This window comes from Magallana gigas, chromosome 5, assembly GCF_963853765.1.
Source record: "Magallana gigas chromosome 5, xbMagGiga1.1, whole genome shotgun sequence".
Taxonomy (NCBI): domain Eukaryota; kingdom Metazoa; phylum Mollusca; class Bivalvia; order Ostreida; family Ostreidae; genus Magallana; species Magallana gigas.
The window spans coordinates 55,746,233-55,764,605 of NC_088857.1; the positions used below are offsets into that span (position 1 = coordinate 55,746,233).

The 18,373-nt window shown below is 36.0% G+C and overlaps 1 protein-coding gene across 1 annotated transcript; it reads right to left on the reverse strand.

The window, feature by feature from the left end:
• Positions 1-310: 310 nt before the first annotated feature.
• LOC105319675 (neuronal acetylcholine receptor subunit alpha-10) lies at positions 311-14,226 on the reverse strand. Its single transcript, XM_011417297.4, has 9 exons — positions 13,350-14,226; positions 12,645-12,710; positions 10,068-10,213; positions 9,198-9,242; positions 4,022-4,131; positions 3,013-3,165; positions 2,058-2,455; positions 1,665-1,858; positions 311-1,546 (listed from the first exon to the last, which is right to left on the reverse strand). Exons 2-9 carry the CDS (start codon positions 12,703-12,705, stop codon positions 995-997), a joined length of 1,659 nt encoding a protein of 552 aa, XP_011415599.3. The 5' UTR covers positions 12,706-12,710; positions 13,350-14,226; the 3' UTR covers positions 311-994.
• Between the last annotated feature and the right edge of the window lie 4,147 nt (positions 14,227-18,373).

An 18,373-nucleotide genomic window follows, 5' to 3' on the forward strand; every position in this document is an offset into this window, starting at 1 on the left:
GCGATCCTAAACTCTTTTCTTCCCACTCTGCCAAACATGCGTTTGTACTGAAAATCCCCTTGTTCTACAATAGCTGTACAGTAATTAAATCACATAAATTAGTTGCTTTTTAAATTCTATTTACAAATGAATTTGATATTTATGTTGATTGATAAAGTTCAGTGTTTTGAAAATGTAACATTAATTTTATTGATCGTTTTTATACAATATGAAGTACATGTATGAAATGTGACACGGAGCATAATATTATGCTATTGTTATGATTACCCCCAACCCCTATTCCCTCAAAAAATAACAACAACAGTTGGAAGTATTTCTGACTAATTGATAATTCATTTGGTTCTTGTCATGTAGATGTTGATTTTCCGATGAGTACAAAATGAAAAAAATTAAGAATTACTTGACCGCATTTGAAGGTTATTGTTAAGGAAGGAATTATTTTCTTTACACATAAAGTAAATATATATTTTTTTGCTTTTGGTCATTGTTTTCACTCAGAATAGAGAAATACATGTAACTGAATATAAGAAATTTTAAATGGGTTTTCTTTATATTAATTCACGCTTTGTTCATTGTCAAATAGACAATAATCTAGTGTTTTACAAATACTTTGAAGTCCTTAGCTATCAAATTGAGTGATAATACTGTAAGTTGCTTTCTCCTTTGCTATCACATTGAGTATTAGAACCATATTAACAAGAGCTTGGACTGGTAGTTGTGTCAAACAGCAATGTGACGTTCGCCTGTCTTTTTCATTGTAGGCCACTTAGTCATTGCTCTTTGAAATCAACAAGATTTGTCTGGCTTTTGAGCCAAGACTTCGCAATCGGTGCATATTTCCCTTGAAACCGTGTCATTTTTAACTTGTTTTGACGCAAGAAATAGATGACTACTTAAATCCGAAAGTCCAAGGTCTTGTTAAAATGGTTCTAGATCTGTTGCTTTCTCCTTTGCCATCATATTGAGTGGTAATTCTGTTGCTTTCTCCTTGCCATCACATTGATGAGTGGTAATTCTGTTGCTTCCGCCATATTTCCTCGTTCCATTTCTTGTAATTACAATTAGGAACCACCACCAGAATCAAGATATATGACGCCACAGTACTGACGAAATAAAACCAGAACAGAACGCGGTCTATCACAGACGCTATCTGCTGCCACTCCGCCACAATCAACTTCCGCTGATACAGCGCAGAACGAGTCCGACACACTTCCGGTATTTTTGACCTTGGAATATCTTTCTTGTGTTTACCGTTTTTAGTTGTGTTGTTATTGTCCCTGGTCCCCTCCGAGTCGGACATCTCACTGTCTGCATGCTTGGACTCCTTACCCTCACCGGTTCCTTCCTTCAACGACTGGTATTCCTCTCCTTTCTCATTACCCGGGGTCGCTGGCAAACTTTCTTCTGTCTTGCTTGCTTTTCTTCGGTTCCTGATAAATTGATTTTCCAGAGAAAGGGTTTCCAATTCTTGGTATAGCAGGTCGTCCTTCTGCTTCGTTGAAAATGAATGTTTCCTGCAGGCATACGCGCCTTTTCTTTCATCGTCCTTTAAAAAAAAGAAATTATTGTTACTGAACTAGTAAGCCATAGGCTATGAAATAAAAGGATTATGGTGATCAATGTTATTTATTTTAGTAGTGAGCAATATTTGATTTTATGCTTACTAGAATGACGTCTTTGGCGAATTTGATTAAGTCGTGTTTGAGGAACAAGAGCTTGGAAAGCCAGCTCAGGGTAAGAATCCTGAGCCACGCAGGCGCACGCTTCGTCTTGTGTCCTTTGTTGTACAAGTTTATCACAATGACAGCCATGATTACCGATAATGACGTCATAGTCATGACCACACATAAGTATATACCTTAAAATCAAAAGAAGCGGTAAGAAGATACGTAAAATAAACCGACAGACAACGTCAAAAATATAAAAGTCCGACAAAGTTATATTTAACGGTTATTTAAACTAATTGGTTAGCATAACAGTTGTAATATTGATCGACTGAACAGACTCAAACAATCTCATTAATTCAACTCATCAGAGTAGTAAACTGCATAACTTACCGATTAAGGGGACGGACTCTGATGTAGCCGGCACTTCCTCGGCAATTAGCAACATGAACATAGAGAAAGCCAGGAATACGGACAACCCCAGGGTTATCTTCTCACCGGAAGTCGGCGGCAGCCAGAACGTCAGCAAGGTCAAGGCCGACAGCATGACGCAGGGGACGATGATGTTGAAGATGTAGTAGAAGGTCTTCCGCCGGATGTGGAGGACGTACGTGATGTCGGGGTGGGGGTCGTCGCAGCAGGAGTGTGTTCGGATGTTTTTCTTGAGGGTCACGGAGAGGAGGTCCCACTCGCTGTTGTTGACGTACGTCGTCAGGTCCACGGGGGACTCAGTGTCGTTACGGAGGGACCGGTAGTCGATCCAGGACCCGCTGTAGATCCACGAACCAAACCTGGCCACAGCAAACATATCAGTAGCAATACAGCAATACTTGGACTCAAAATCAGTTCGCTATATCAATAAATAAGTTATAATTACATGAATTCGTTATAACCGTAAAATTTTGCATAGATTTGTTAAGAATTTTACTCAACAAAAAAAACACCTTTGCTATAACCGAGAATTCGCTATATCCGTGTTCGCACTAAACGAGTTTTACTTTATTAGTAATGTAACTTGATAATGTTATCATTATTTTGAATTAACACTTAATAATGTAACAACTGATAATAATATATGCACATGTAGTATAATTTGAATTGTTTCTTGATATGCTGTATTCCTAATTATATTTTACCATCAATCTTTCATGCTTTTTTTCCATTCCGTTCCCTTTTTCATGTAGCAAAAAGATAATTCATTGTTATAAAAGAAACGAACGCGTCATTCATTATGTATTTTGTCTGACTGAAATGGCTCAGTTGCTATTTAATCTTAATAAACGACATTAAAACAGACTTTGATCTAAATTTTAGGCAAAGGTGTAATTGAGTTCCCTATGTAAATTACCTTAAGATACATTCTTGATCATCAAAGGGGAAGTAAGTGATGTCCACTTTACAGGAACTCTTCAGTTTGACCGGAACTGGCCACACTACGATCCCGTCGTGGTTCAGGAGGACATAGGTCCCCTGCATAAATCCAGTAGAACCATCGTCCGCGCTGTAAAATAGCCCAAAGTTAAATGAACGAGTCAAATAGACCACAGTTGAACACAGGTACAGCGAAGCCCCAAGGTCTAACAATTTTGAATGATTATATTAAACGGAATTCATTATATCCGATGAGTTCATATTTTAATAAGGGTTGTCCCAAAATTAGATATACTGAGCTCAATTCTAAGAATATGTTTACTGTAAACTTGTAAACTTACGCTGTAAGCGTGAATTTGTAATAATGGTGTTCGCTGTAACGTGTTTTAATAGTGCGTTTTTAGAATTCATTTATCTTACTTAATATTTAGCCCTTATGAAAATATAGATTATATTAAAGTGTGTTTAGGGTATTTAAAATGAGATATTAGTAGGCCTATGTATATACAGTTTAATGATTAAGATATAGTTAAAGTCAAAATTAATTTAGATGTATTAAACATTTTTATTTTTTTCTTATTTCGGTGTTTTTATAGTTATTATCATTTATTGCAATGTAATCACTATTACAATTAATTGATCGTTAGTGGAAGTAACAGCACGTGCGCTGTAACTGCTGGTGCCGCCTACCTGTGTATATATTGTACTTTTGTTTTAATTCGAGAAATTATTTACTATAACCGCGAAGCATCAATGCTTACCTGTTAACTGCATTATCGAAGTGCATAATGCGAGCAAATATAGAAACACTGAATTATATGTACAAGCTAAGTACAAGCACTCAAGTGAGTTAGTCTTTGGTGGCCAATATATTTATAAGTGGACAACTTCTTTCTGAATGATTCAACTACTTACTTTACACTTACATGTACTCGTCTTACACATTCATTTCTACAACACGGAAGAATTAATCTTAATATATTTACTTGTTGTATATAAAGGTATCAGGTAGCCATACTCTCTTGGAAGGAACCCGGATGGACCGGATTCGACTGTAGTTGGCTGGTTCCCAGCGCAAGTTCTCGTCCCTCCAGGCCTGCAAAATGAACTTTGAAAATATTATATCTGCTGTAATTGTTTATTTATAAAGCGACGGCATACAGAGAGTTTGAGAAACAGGTGCCAACGATTTCGAGTTTGATAATTCCCAATTACGAATTATTACACCAGGATGCTGCTTGGAATCTTCTGAGTGGGTTTTTAAGTCAAGCAATTTTTTACGATAATATTTAAAGATCTAAAGAACAATAAGAGTCACGTTTCTGTGAATGCACCCATTGTACTAAAATTAACTTTGTTAACTTTTGAGTTCCGAGAGGCGTGCAGCAAAAACCGAAGTTGAACTATCTTTATCTACACTAAACTTTCCCCATAGCTCTCAAGAAACAGCGCTCCGTTGTTCAGTCTTGATAAACGATATGTACCAATAACCCTTATACTTTCACTCGCTCTTTGTTTTCTACAGGAACATTTCTCCAATGGGCAATCAATGGATTCTCAAGAAACAGGAAGCACGTGCGTTTATCATGATCAAAAGAGACAAAAATAAAAATACGGGTCACTTCACGGTTTTTATTTGAGCCAAATACAAGTATACTGAGAAAACGCATTCAAATAGCCATATACTTTACATGCAACACTTGTAGTCAAAGTTTAAAAGTGTCAATGATGGGGTCCTTAACTCGGGCAGATCTAATAGATGATTGGTTGGCGATAGATGTGGGGATAATTTGTGTTGTTTTATTCATGGTTTAACGCTGCGGCTGACACGGTGACTTCCCTTGGAATGGGTCTTATGATAAGATACACATGTACTTATGTAGTGAACCAATGAACATATATAGAAACCCACTTGATACTGCTTACTCTGCTTCAAAATCAATTCCGACTTGTATTTAACTTTTAATATTGATTATACATCATGCCACTGCTGCTTATATATATTGGTCTGACCATCTTTCTATAACTCCTTTAATCCCCGTTTTTTTACCAATCGAAAGGCGTGTTCGTTTTATACCTATTTCGCTGTAAGTAATTATTGTGGAATTGAGTCTCCAGTCGGTATACAATAATTCGTTAATTGTTCAAAGTTTTGTAAATTCTTTGATTGAGGTTAGTTGATTGACAAAACTTCACCAAAGTTGAGGTTCATGCAAACTGAGTTCTTTCAATCATTTTCATGAAGATGTTGTTTTTATCTATTTCAGAATTGCTTGATAAAACTTGAATAAGGGAGGTAAATGGAAGTAATGACTAACAGATGTATAATTGACAGATTGTTTAGACAGGGTTGTTTTTTGCCCAGTAAGTATTCCTTTTTCTTTTGGCTCTTTACACAAAAAAGAGAAATCTGTCAATTCCTAATACGTCAGATGAGTCTAAACAAGGATTATAGTCATTCATCCTGGTGTCTTGTACATCCCAGATCTCACGGTAAGTGATCCTTTCACAGACGGAAGACTTCCTCATTGTTTCACGTCATTGTTAACCAGAAGTATTTCCGTGATGCCAAGGGAAGCTGAAGGATGATAATTCCAAAGCCTGATTGGAGAGGAGACAGAATAATGCCAAGAGTCGTGTAGGGAAACAAACAATCGGAACAAGCAAGGCCGCCATAATCCAAGCAGTGATTGTGATTGGCGAACGGCGAGGAATTCACCAATAATACACAGAACCTGTCTCTGTCTGGAATTAGACATTCATTTATAGACACAATACAGCTCAATGAAGTTGGTGTTTTAAGAGAGAGAGAGAGAGAGAGAGAGAGAGAGAGAGAGAGAGAGAGAGAGAGAGAGAGAGAGAGAGAGGGAGAGAGAGAGAGAGAGAGAGAGAGAGAGAGAGAGAGAGAGAGAGAGAGTTTCGGGTTTTATTATATCAGTTTTCTTCCTTTTATCTCTTTGTTGCATGATTAGTAAATGAAGTAATATAATACAGGTGAGAATTAATTAATACCAATACGAAAAAGCCTTGAAATTGATTGAATTTCATTATATGCCGGATTTTGTTCCTTGTAGGAATGCAAATGAATTCAAGATTTGTATACGAAGTACTTTAGAGCATTGCTTGATTGCATTTTTTTTTATTTAAAAAATGAACATAACATTCCATTTATAATGTTCTTATCTTTATCAAACTCGCGTGCAAAATCAAAATCCTGCACTGGTTATCAGTATAAGCATTGGTTCAAAAATCGAAAACTGGATGAAGCACCAATATACTGATAAGATAAGACTACATGTTTCCATCATTTCCTAATTATAACACCATATAACAGTATATCTTATTACTGCAGTTTCCTAGTGTCGACACTTGATACGCTGATTCTAATTATTTCTCACTGCATCGTGCAATCTGTGCACAGATATACAATTTAACGTTAGCTTTCTAGTTTCTAATAGAGGAATGAAACAAACCTCTCACCAAAAACACAGGTTCGATGAATAGGTGGGGGTTTTTAGTTGCATGTGATTACATTATATTACAATGATTTTATTTATAACAACCGTAGTTTTCAATTAATATTAATAAGGTTTTACTCTATACGGCCTTAATGAATCAATTTGTTCATTGATACATAGTTAAAGTATAGATAAAAAATTACAAGGTGGTATAGCGCCTTCCCATCATATCGCCTACACTGGTGTTTGAGCGAAAAGTATCGAAAATGTCTGCTGTTTCGCAATATTGTGGGCGAAATCGTATACTAAGTGCGTTATACCTCTTAAAATTGTATTTCAAAACTTTTTAAAATTACCAGCTAGACGAAAATTTAGAAATCGTACTTATGATACATGTATTTGATTTCGTGCATCAAATCCTTACGGAATATGTGTACATCTGTACATGTGTACTACCTTGATGAATATAAAACGTCTCAGTGATCAGATTGCTTAACATCTAACACGGAAAATCAAATTGGAAACGAAAACAAAAGGGACGAATGATGGAATTCATTCTTTAACGAAATTTCAATTCAAGAATTAATAATCAGCAAAACGTTTTGAGTACAAAGGGTGCGAAACCTCGCCTCCTAGATAGCAGTTATATTGACAACAGTACAAAACACTCAATGAAGAATAAGCCTGATTCCTAGGTACACAGTATGTAAAACAACCTGTTATTAACTTTTAAGAGCAGATCAAACGGTGCAATGGGAAGGGTAAAAAGACAATTAAATAAAAGAACAGTTATTTATATGTCCTATTCTGCTATTTCCACATGTAGTTGTTTGACAAGTACTTTCTTAGACTTCATTATGAATAGACGGATAATGTGTGGTTTTCCGTATAAAATATCATGCATATCAAAATTAACGTAATGTTTAATGATTCAAAAAATAATCATAGGGCGAAATGTCGTTCTAAAACTCTCTGTATTAATACAAGTAATCGGTGTGATTCCCTCTTACAACGACAAGAGAGGCAGTATATATAGGGCTTAAATTGTACACCTTCAATGATTTTTAAAAATCGAAAATTATTAAAAAATTAGATAATTATGTTCGGACATACATGTACGCGTATGTAGATGGTGATTAAAATCTTGCAAATAAAGAGCCAAATTAGATGTATAGCATTCCCTCACTACATCTGTAAAAGATAACACACGCGATACCGGAGTTTGAATATCAGATCTATGAAACAACACACTTAGTCTGAATTTTCTCTATTTCCTGGAATTGGCAAAGAATTTCAAATCAAAAAAAGCCTTATCTCTTATCACTAAAGTTGTGTTAAGTAGTAAACGTTTGATAAAACGTTCGAGAAAGAGGTCATATTGCAGCTAAAACATTCCAGAAGACTTGGGTTCACAAGTGTGAAAATTAGAGTTTATTGGTTGTTCATTAGTTGTTTATTAATCCGATTGCAGCTGCTTCTTAAGATTAACGACCGTGCCACGATTATCGTAAACTGACGGCTGTAATATTCTCCTTTGTAGTTAGGATAATGATAGGCCTTGAAACGTCTCTTCGTCAAGGCCATTTAGAAACGAGCTCAAGTTTGTTGACGAAATTGCTTGTTAAGGATGACGTTTACTCAGAATGAAAAAAAAAATCCACTGATGATAATGAAAAACCATCCATTGTGTGTTATAGACCTCTGCTTGTATTGTTATTTTTCACTTTCAGAAAAGTAGGTCAATGACCTACTTTTTGAGTTAATGGCCATTGAATATTTATTGAAAATTCAAGAAAAATCCCATAAAATTTTACACTACGATTGAGATTTTCTTAATTATAAAAATATTACAAATAATTAAACACTTTAAAAAGTAAGATACAGCTTAATAATGGTAGTGGCACTAAATAAGTACACAGCATTAATATTTCAGCAACAATTAAAAAAAATAATCCAGTCCGAATTTCCTCTATCAGTTTTCAAATCCCTACCCATTTTTGATTCAATTTTACAAAAAATTGAATGATGATAATACAAAAACATTTATGATATTGAACTACTTATATTGACCTTATTCTGTTGGCATAAAATTTATATGAGGTCAATGATCAAAATTTTGAGATATGATGTCTTTTATCGTTTTTAAGCATTTTTCAATTTTATTATTATTCGTGCCATAAGATTATTTTAATGAATAAGTGAGGTAAAACCAACGGAAAATATGCAAAATTACGTAGACTTAAATATAAAATCCTAACTTTTAATATTAGATTACTGCCAAAAATCTTTTAGCAGAAAACAAAATCTGCAAAATTTAGTCCGAATTTCCTCTGTTTGGCTAAAAGTCCATTTTTGTTTGAGCGTAATTCCATAATAAAGTAAAACTATTGAATGTTTTGTCAATAATAATTCATTTCATAAATACTTTTTGTGTTTAGAACAAATTTTACTCATTGCATTGAACTTTTTAACAATCAAAATTTGAGAACTCAAACCCTGAGTAAATAACACCCTTAAATACATGTAAGTAAGATTGTTTACACGTGTATCTGATCAAAGAAATTGCGCTACGAATTAGATTTTTAACATACCTTAAGTGATCATAAAATATATTTGTTTGTGAAATTGCAAAGTATATAAGTTAAAGGTTTTTCAATAGCACGATCGATATATTTTTAATTTGGGTTAAAATGTTTTTACGTACCTGATCAATGAATACGTTAGTTGTCAACACCTGGTGGCGCTCATCCTGTCAAGAAAAAAAATTGTTAAAAAATGACAAATTTTCTTCTTCTTTTTTTTTATCGATTCCAGTGTTTATCTGATTACACGTGGTGATTATGATTATAATTGCGGAAATTGAAAATTTCTCGCGGAAGTCATTCTGGGTCGTGAGGCCGATTTCATGATGTATAATTTAATAAATTAGGATATACATGAGCTTATATACAGTACCATTCAGCGAAAGGATTAAATTTGCGAAAAGTTCCTCTTTATCACACCTGGCATAACAGCAAATAAATTGCATCCATGTAATTTTTTGAGTGTTCTTTTTACCTCGGACTAAAATGACGCTCTGTCATTGGACGAAACGCGTCATGTGATTGTCATCTAAATGTCTGTAGACAGCAGGTTGCAAAATTTATACAGCAACATGGCGAACGGAATAAAACACTTATTAGGAATGTTAATGATTGTCTACGAAAATGTGTCGGGCTCCCAACTTTAGAATGCTCGGCTTCGTTTCGCCGTCTTTAGACATTAAAAACTAATAAGTTATTGAAACACTGCACGGCAAAATTAGCAAAACGCACAAAAGGATTGCCAAAATCAGGACAATTTTTATGTCACAACACTGGTGTCTTTAAAAGTTGCGGCTTCAGATTTTCGGCTTTGATGGTCACCGGACAAGAAAGAGACACGGTGGTTGCACACTCAGACTCTTTCAACACATCATGTGTAAATATTATAAAACATTGTCATCCATTCGATCATACCATATTTCATACTGTCTAATGCAAATATTCAGATTTGAAATTTCTTTTACTAAAGAAGTTTGTGAAATACAACTGACCAAGTCAATGATTTGGTTGAGTTTGAGGCTGAAGGTGACCTTCAGAATGGTATTGGCGTTAATCACTGGACGCACGCTCTTCTCGTAGCCCATCATCAGGTCCTCAAACAGACGCTGCTCATCCGGGACACTCACAGGGGACGCCACTGGTGTTAGAAAGAAAGGGAGATAAATGATGGTAGTAAGTCAAATATTGGGTTAGAAAGTGTATTAATTAAATTGAGGGGGAAAACAAATCAATAAAGAAAGTTGTTGTTTGTTAATAAGGAATAAATAAATATGTAATGGAGTTGTTGGATTTAAGAAGAGAAACATCCCCACCAACTATACTTACTCGATGTTGTTTTCGCCTTAGGCGGACGTCTTTCCATCATTTTTCCATCATTTTTTAGATTTTAGACTTATAACAAAATGATTTATTAAACGAATGTAAAAAGTCATTAGTTTAAACTGCCATGGTATCATAAGCTGTCAAACTGGCCGACATATTGAAGTATAAATCACAACGTTTATTTACTGCACGTATTCACACATTATTTCATTCAAACCTTAATGTTTATCAAGAAACCCCTGTGTACTAGTAAATGCATGCGGACAGAAAACTTGATCACTTAGTAACAGTATAACACTACTGAATTCATCTCTAGGTCCCTGTGGTTTAATACAGAACAAACACAAAATATTGAGCAGAAAAACATCTGTTGAGGAGTAAACTCGGGGGGAAACCGGGTTATCCTCCTGTTATCACTTGGATTAGCAGAAGTATTCCCTCACTCCTAACGTAGGAAGCTGGTGAGATCACACGCCCTTACAGAGAACCTATAAACAGGCAAAAAATCTAAACAGCATAATGGCCCCCTGTCAGGTCTTTACAAGGAGTTGATCTTACAACCTAAACTTTAAACGTGACCCCTTTCCTCTCCCTCGGGAACAATTGTGTCCATAATCTTATATTTACATTCCACGTATATTTTGCATGTAAAGTTACTGCAGATATATAGAGGATATCTATATTGTGTGATTTTATATTTGCTTTATCCAACGAGTTGAAATGGTGTATATATTCGCGGGGCTTGCCGAGCGAATATAACCATTTCAACGAGTTGGATAAAGCAAATATAAAATCACACAATTATAGATGTTCTATTTATCTCATACAATTTGATTTATATTATGAAGCTTTTGAGACAGTCCCTTGTGTGACCCCAATTGTTTTTTTTTCAAAGATTAAAAACGATGATGCAACGTTGTGTTATGCGGCTATTGTGACCTTGCGCAATACAATTTAGTACGTCATTCCTGAGATAAATCTTACTGTTTTAATGTAAAGTTTCACTGAAATAAACCTTAAAATAATTTTTTAGCTCTAGATAATTTTTCTTAGAGCTTATTCACTTGATTAAATGGAAATTCCGATTAGAAGACTTGAATAATCAGTTTTGTTGACATACAGTGATACACAAAGTTGCGAATGCTCGTTAGTTTGAATTGACTCGAACGAGGAACAGTTGTTGATGCATGATGTTTAATAAAACAAACACTAGCCTTATGATTCAAAATTGAAAATAGTGAAAAAGGATGCTTACTGGTTGTGGAATAAAAGTCTCATGAAACATTATTTCGGTAAGTTCTTGTATATAAACACAACCAGAGCGCTCCGTTTTCATCGCGTCGTCAGGATGAACTCTTGATAGTTAACGTTAATGTAATTTGTAGTTTTATAAACTTCACAAAGCAAATTGAAAGTTGGAAGTGGGCTAAATTTATCAAAAATCTTGACAAACAAGAAAAAAGGGTCTTGTGGTTACGGTTATGAATAACAAAAAAGGTGGGGGGGGGGGGGGGGGGGGGAGCTAACTATCCCCCCCCCCCCCCCCACCTCACAATAGCCCCCCGGTTCCGACGCCTGTGCTACGCAGTTATGTGTTTTCCTTCATATTTGTAATTTAAATCTTTGACAAAATCAATTTTATATTAATTTTTGTAGTAGATATAGTTATATTGAAAGTACTAGCAAATCTTCGAAAATAGGTCACTGAAGCGTTGAAGCGAGGGGCTGTGTCAAAAGTAGTTCCGACCGGAAGTATTTGATATAGCATCACCCGTGTGATATAGCAAAGGTTTATCACACGGGTAATATACACCACACGTATGAGATAAAGCACCATAACACAGAAAGGGTAATAAAAGGTTAATTGACGAGTTTTAATTGTGACGTCACAAACGTTGAACGCTGATAAATACAACGTCACAAGCGAAAATCAAAGATCACGCTTGTGGCTGTTACAGTGGCTCTTCCATTAATTTAGACTTACCCATAGGATAGTACAGTAATTTTGAGGTATAGTTCGCATTTGCGTACAAGGCAAGAATGTAAAAAAATGTAAATATAAGCATTAAATCCTTATTTTTTGAAAGATATAGTCTCATAACTGCAACGGTGTGTGCAAACAAATTTTTATAACGCGCTAACGCGCGTTATTCAATTTGTATGCACACACCGTTGCAGTTATGAGACTATATCTTTCAAAAAATAAGGATTCAATACTTAAATATAGAAAATACAAGTTTCCTTACCTCCTATGAAGAACGCCGTGATGTAGAATAGGCTATCTCCTCGGACGGTCATGTGAACCATTTTGCCTGAAATAAAATGAAAAGTCACCATACCACTCGTTGCTATAATATATGCTACATGTAACATGCAATAGAGTTCTCTTTGATTGATGTAGAGGAAGCAGGTCTGATAACAATGGGTGGTTATGCCTGTAGGTAATGGGATTAAGTTTTGCTATTGCCTGTCTATTGTTGATTTCTATTGGATCTGAAGGAACCCTTCGGTGCCAAATGTTCTCTGCTCTGTTGTGAATCATCCATCGTTAAAGAGAATGGCGACCCTTATTCACTTCATACACACAGACTCGAAAAGATCAATTTCTTTTAGACCATTGCCATTATATAAAAGAGGGATAAAATAACCATCAACAATAGATTCAGTCCAATGGATCTATAAAAACCCGATTTTAGTTTTGGTAGCTTATGATTTAATACGTGAGATGAATAAACAATTAATATGAATAAGACATCACATACACCATCTACACAGGCATCTTGACCTTTTTTCGGAATACATATCATAAATAAATATATTGAACACAATGAGGCACAGTTTGCTAAAGAAAAATTCGCATGTCGTTTAGGGATCATTATATTGCAATTATATCTCGGAAAGTAAAAACAGCAGATTTAAAACAAGCGTGATTTTTCATAAGATATAGATACCTTATAGCTCCCGTGTTATCAAAGAACTCCTCGTAATCGGATAAAATCCAGTAAATAGTGAATATTTCAAAGAACAATGATTTAAAACATGAAAAATACACAATTTCGACTAGAAGAGATTTAACACTCGTCCGTTAGCCTCGGTAACTGTGGCTGGGTTACGGACAATCACACGATGAATTCCAACCTTTTTTTCTGCCTATAGTGCATGTGGTTTCGCTCGAGTTCTAATAGTCAGTGAGACGGAAAATGATTTCCATCTTATTCAGCCAAAGCCTTAAATTGATTCCTGGAAAATAATATCCACACGGTGTGTAGAGAGGGGCAGTGGTAGCTCACGTGCGGGCACCTTGCGCTGTAGTAAAGGTATCCGTTACAGAAGGCGGAGAAATGCACTTGAAATGTTTTTGAACACTCTTTCGTAGATAATCTGTGATCTGACAGATCCTAACGATGTTTCACCACAAAAAGAGGGCCGTATTGATCTGGGAGAGACAGCTTTTGCTCTCGACTGTCTTTTGATAGAAAAGTTATCACTCTTCAGATAAAGCCCAACTCACGGCTATACTAGCTAAACGTCTTCAAATGATTATGCTACTTCGAGAATTTAATTAGCATACACACCAACTTCAACTTGAAATTTCTTTAACACAATTGTATTTCCTGTAGAATGGTTCTGATTTTCTTGCATGAGAACATGAGTTTTGAAAACCTTGCTGTCGGAAGTCAAACATTCGATCCTTTCACAAGAAGCACAACATTCAGTTCCTATCGTGTAAGGGAGTCAGGCTCCCTCTGTACGGTGTCTGACGCTCTTTTGTTCCCCAGTCAATCAGATGTGTTCCCTTAATATAAAGCTCACTCGCCGAACAATGGCTAAACACAGATCGATTCTGTGGTGGTATAGAGGGACGAATCAAAGTAATATTAACAGGGACCCGTCCTCCTTGATTTAAAGTAATGACTCAATATAAACTAATATAAGATTTTTTATCCATGGGGAGATATAATCTTTGTTGTGCTATTGATCTGTTGAAGTGTACCACGGGTTCGAATCCTACTGACGACTGTAAAAAACCTGACAGAATGGATGCGGTAAATACGAGCTGTCGGTCGCCGTCTGCTACTGTTCCAAGCCTCAAAAACTGAATACAGGGTGTAATTTTAAAGACTGACAAAACTAATAAATGGATTTAAAAGAGAAACAATCGCAACTTCTCGGGCCTTTCCTACAAGTGGAAAACCGACGTCAAATGCTTTATTAGGGCGTCCATGACAACCCCTCTTTTTATAACACTAGACATAAATACAGAATATTTCCATCTTCGCTAGCCAAGGGTTTCTGGTTCGTGAGAAGCGGTGCGGATCAGAAACCCTTGGCTAGCGACGATGGAATATTTCATGATCTGTTGAGATGTGAGCTAGACTTTATTAAATTCAATAATTAAAAATCAAGAAATGTACCACAGAAGACTGCATAGCCGATACTTAAATTGATGGAAAGCAACACAGTGGAATATAACTTGTCGCAGTGGTACCTCGGTACAGTGGTTAAACATGTCGCAGTGGTACCTCGGTACAGTTGTGAATAACATGTTGCAGTGGTACCGCGGTACAGTGGTAAACACCATGTTGCAGTGGTACCGTGGTACAGTTGTAAATAACATGTCGCTGTGGTACCGCGGTACAGTACAGGCGTGGGACTTGTTTTTACTTTGCCTTTTAGGGGACAGTGTTACCCCTCTCCTCAGTTCCCCCTCATGATGTCAACTTAATTCTCTTACCTTGTCTTTCTTTTTTAAGGACGCCCATTATTATATAAAAGAGGAACGTATAGCGACCAAATCTTGTAGGGTCTGTACATAGGGGATAAAACTGTTCTAGTAGACCAATAGCTGTCGCTAGCATTAGGAGTTATAACACCTGGAAAAACATAGCCTCTTCCTACGACTCAAACCATGTCATGATGTCGTCTCCTTTTGCCCAACTCGGACGGAAGGGGGTGGTGGGGGGGGGGGGGTACACAAACTGTCCATACTGCTCATGAAAGAGGGAGTACCGAACGACAAGTATCCTCGGGTATCCTCGGGGACAGACTGTCCACCAGCACACATACATACTCGGTGGTTAATATGGTAAATGACAATACCAAAGGTTATGAATTAAAATCATTTTAAAATCGTAAAGGTGGGTTTTGCCTTGCTAATCAATATGCATGAAAAGGCCTCTAAGCTGAGTGTAACTGAATTATTGTTATTGTTCAATGAATTTCCGCATGTATAGTCTTACAAATGAAAGTTGCAGAGTTAGCTTTCCTATGATTTGATAAAATGTGTTCCAGAAAATATTTGAGTAGGGTTATAAAACTACATCAACTAAACGTCTTATTGATTAAACATCATATGGAACCATTTTAAGAAGACCTTGGACTTTCGTTTGGACGTAGCTACTAGTATCTATTTCATTCGTCAAAACAAGTTAAAATTACGCGGTTTCAAGCGAAATATGCACCGATTGCGTAGTCTTAGCTCAAAAGCCAGACAAATCTTGTTGATTTCAAAGAGCAATGCCTGAGTTGCCAGCAATGAAATAGACAGGCCTACGTCACATTGCTGTTTGACACAACTACCCAAAGCCCAAGCTCTTGTTAAAATAGTTCTAACTTAATCTCATTCAAACATTAATATAAAAACAAAGCTTTTCTCATAATGTTAACCCCCTTCCCTCTCCCTCTCTCTCTCTTTCTTTCTTTCTCTCTCTCTCTCTCTCTCTCTCTCTCTCTCTCTCTCTCTCTCTCCATGTTTCTATGACTCTGTCTCTGTGGTTACATTATTTTACATATTTAACATAACGAAAACCTATCTAAAGAAGATCTCATATTTAACATCCTGTGAAAGAGAGAAAAAAATATCAACTCTCTTTTGAAGCCACTTAAGTTTATTACACTCGTTTTATTATATTGACACAAAGTTGATTTATAACTGTCGCCGAGTCATAATACTTAGAAATGCATTGTTTTGTGTAAAGTTTATTTTTAAATCATGTAAGATTATAAAGGACGAAATAACATTGTAACTATAAACATCTTATGTACATTGACACACAAGGAAAAAGATAGTTAAATCGCTAAAATATGCATCTCCAAATTGTCGTTATGGAACCCATTTTTTCTCTCAGTGAATTCGTTGACGATCTTTGATGTCCTTAGATGACCATATGCCCTTTTTCCTACATATATTCAATAGGTTGATATTCAAGGAAAAAATGATTGTTCCGTAGAAAAAATTGGGACTTAATGACCGTACTCGTACATCGTGAATCTCGCGTTTGTCTCATTACTGTAAGTGTGTGTGTGTACAAACTATAACTGCCCTCTTAACGGTCTCTTTAATTTTTTTTATATATAGTTTCATTGATTATGTCCTTCCAGCTTAGGGTATATTAGCAAGGCATCTTTAGAAATATCCATTCTTAGGATTGTGAGACCAAAAAATGTTCCCGAGGACTGACTCTCTCTCTCTCTCTCTCTCTCTCTCTCTCTCTCTCTCTCTCTCTCTCTCTCTCTCTCTCTCTCGTTATAATATTCTTCCTGGAAGAATAACAAATTGTGAAATATATTTCGAATCAAGTTAGCCAGCTTCCTTGTGAATGATCGACATATTTGTGTTTCTTTTGATTCTTTGACCTCCCGATTTTTTTTTCATTTTTGTGACACACATCAGTTCAGTTGATGTTGCGCGTGTACCTCAGCAACCAGCAAACAAGAACTGTGGTCAAGCTGGTCAATATACGCATACATGATAAAGCTTGCAGTGTGGTCATTGTCTGCATAATAAGGATAGGCAGTGGCGTCGGAAGCAAATTGAAAGGGGGGGGCTAGACTAATCCTCAGAAATCTTGACAAAACCTAATTCCCAAAATGAAAATCCTAATCCGTGGGGAGGAGGGGGGGGGGGGGGGTGTACTTATAGTTCCAAAAAAATTTCTTACCCACCAAAATTTTTTTTTCCCAAATCATGAAATTCCTAATCCGTGGGGGTGGGGGGGGGGTATACCTATAAATCCAACTTCTCAATATTGCAGTTTGTTTTCAAGGTAAATTTCAGATCAATTATGCGAGAGAAAGTGGTGGGCTGAACCCTCTATTATGTTATGTGCCTAATGGTTAGGTATAACTTTGCAAAAAAAGTGGATATAGCCCCCCCCCCCCCCCCCGGTTCTGACGTCTATGAAAGGGTCAACATGATACTGAATTTATGGTGGCATAGATCTGCCACCACTTGTCAGATAATTATGTCGACTTGTCAGATCTTGATGTCGACTTTTCAGATAATTATGTCGACTTGTCAGTTCTTTAAGTCGACTTGTCACTTATTCACGTGGTTAAGAATTCAACACTTTAACCTTTCCACGCCAAATTTGTGCCATCCATTTGAAATAATATTTTTTTGACAAGTCGACATAAGGATCTGACAAGTCGACATAATCATCTTTTAAGTCGATCTAATTATTTGACAAGTCGGCATAATTATCTGACAAGTCGACATAATTATTTGACAAGATGACATAACATCAGACAAGACAACATCATTATCTGACAAGTCGACTTACAATATGAATGATAATTTTCTTTAAACTAGTGGCCATATTATTTTTTCTGTCAGATAATTATGTTAACTTGTCAGATCTTTATGTCAACTTGACAGATAATTATGTTAACTTGTCAGATCTTTATGTCGACTTGTCAGATGATTATGTAAACTTGTCAGATATTTATGTCGACTTATATGGTATTAAGATGACAAGTAAATGGCAGTTAGTAGCACTAACACGCTTTGACAACAAAATGTTGAGTCTCTATAGTCACTATGGTTATTTTCTGACAAGTCAACATAAAGATCTGACAAGTTAACATAAATATCTGACAAGTCGACATTATCATATGAGAAGTGAACATAGTTATCTGACAAGTGGTGGCAGATCTATGCCACCATATGAATTGTATTGAATTTCAACAAAAACTA

What these genes read in the sequence shown, in the direction of transcription:
- LOC105319675 (XM_011417297.4), bottom strand. Translation starts at nt 12,705, where the DNA reads ATGGTTCACATGACCGTCCGAGGAGATAGCCTATTCTACATCACGGCG. An exon ending in CACGGCGTTCTTCATAGGAG is followed by an intron (nt 10,214 to 12,644) that starts GTAAGGAAACTT and finishes TTCTAACACCAG; the next exon opens with TGGCGTCCCCTGTGAGTGTC. An exon ending in GATACCTTTATATACAACAA is followed by an intron (nt 3,166 to 4,021) that starts GTAAATATATTA and finishes GCTATTTTACAG; the next exon opens with CGCGGACGATGGTTCTACTG.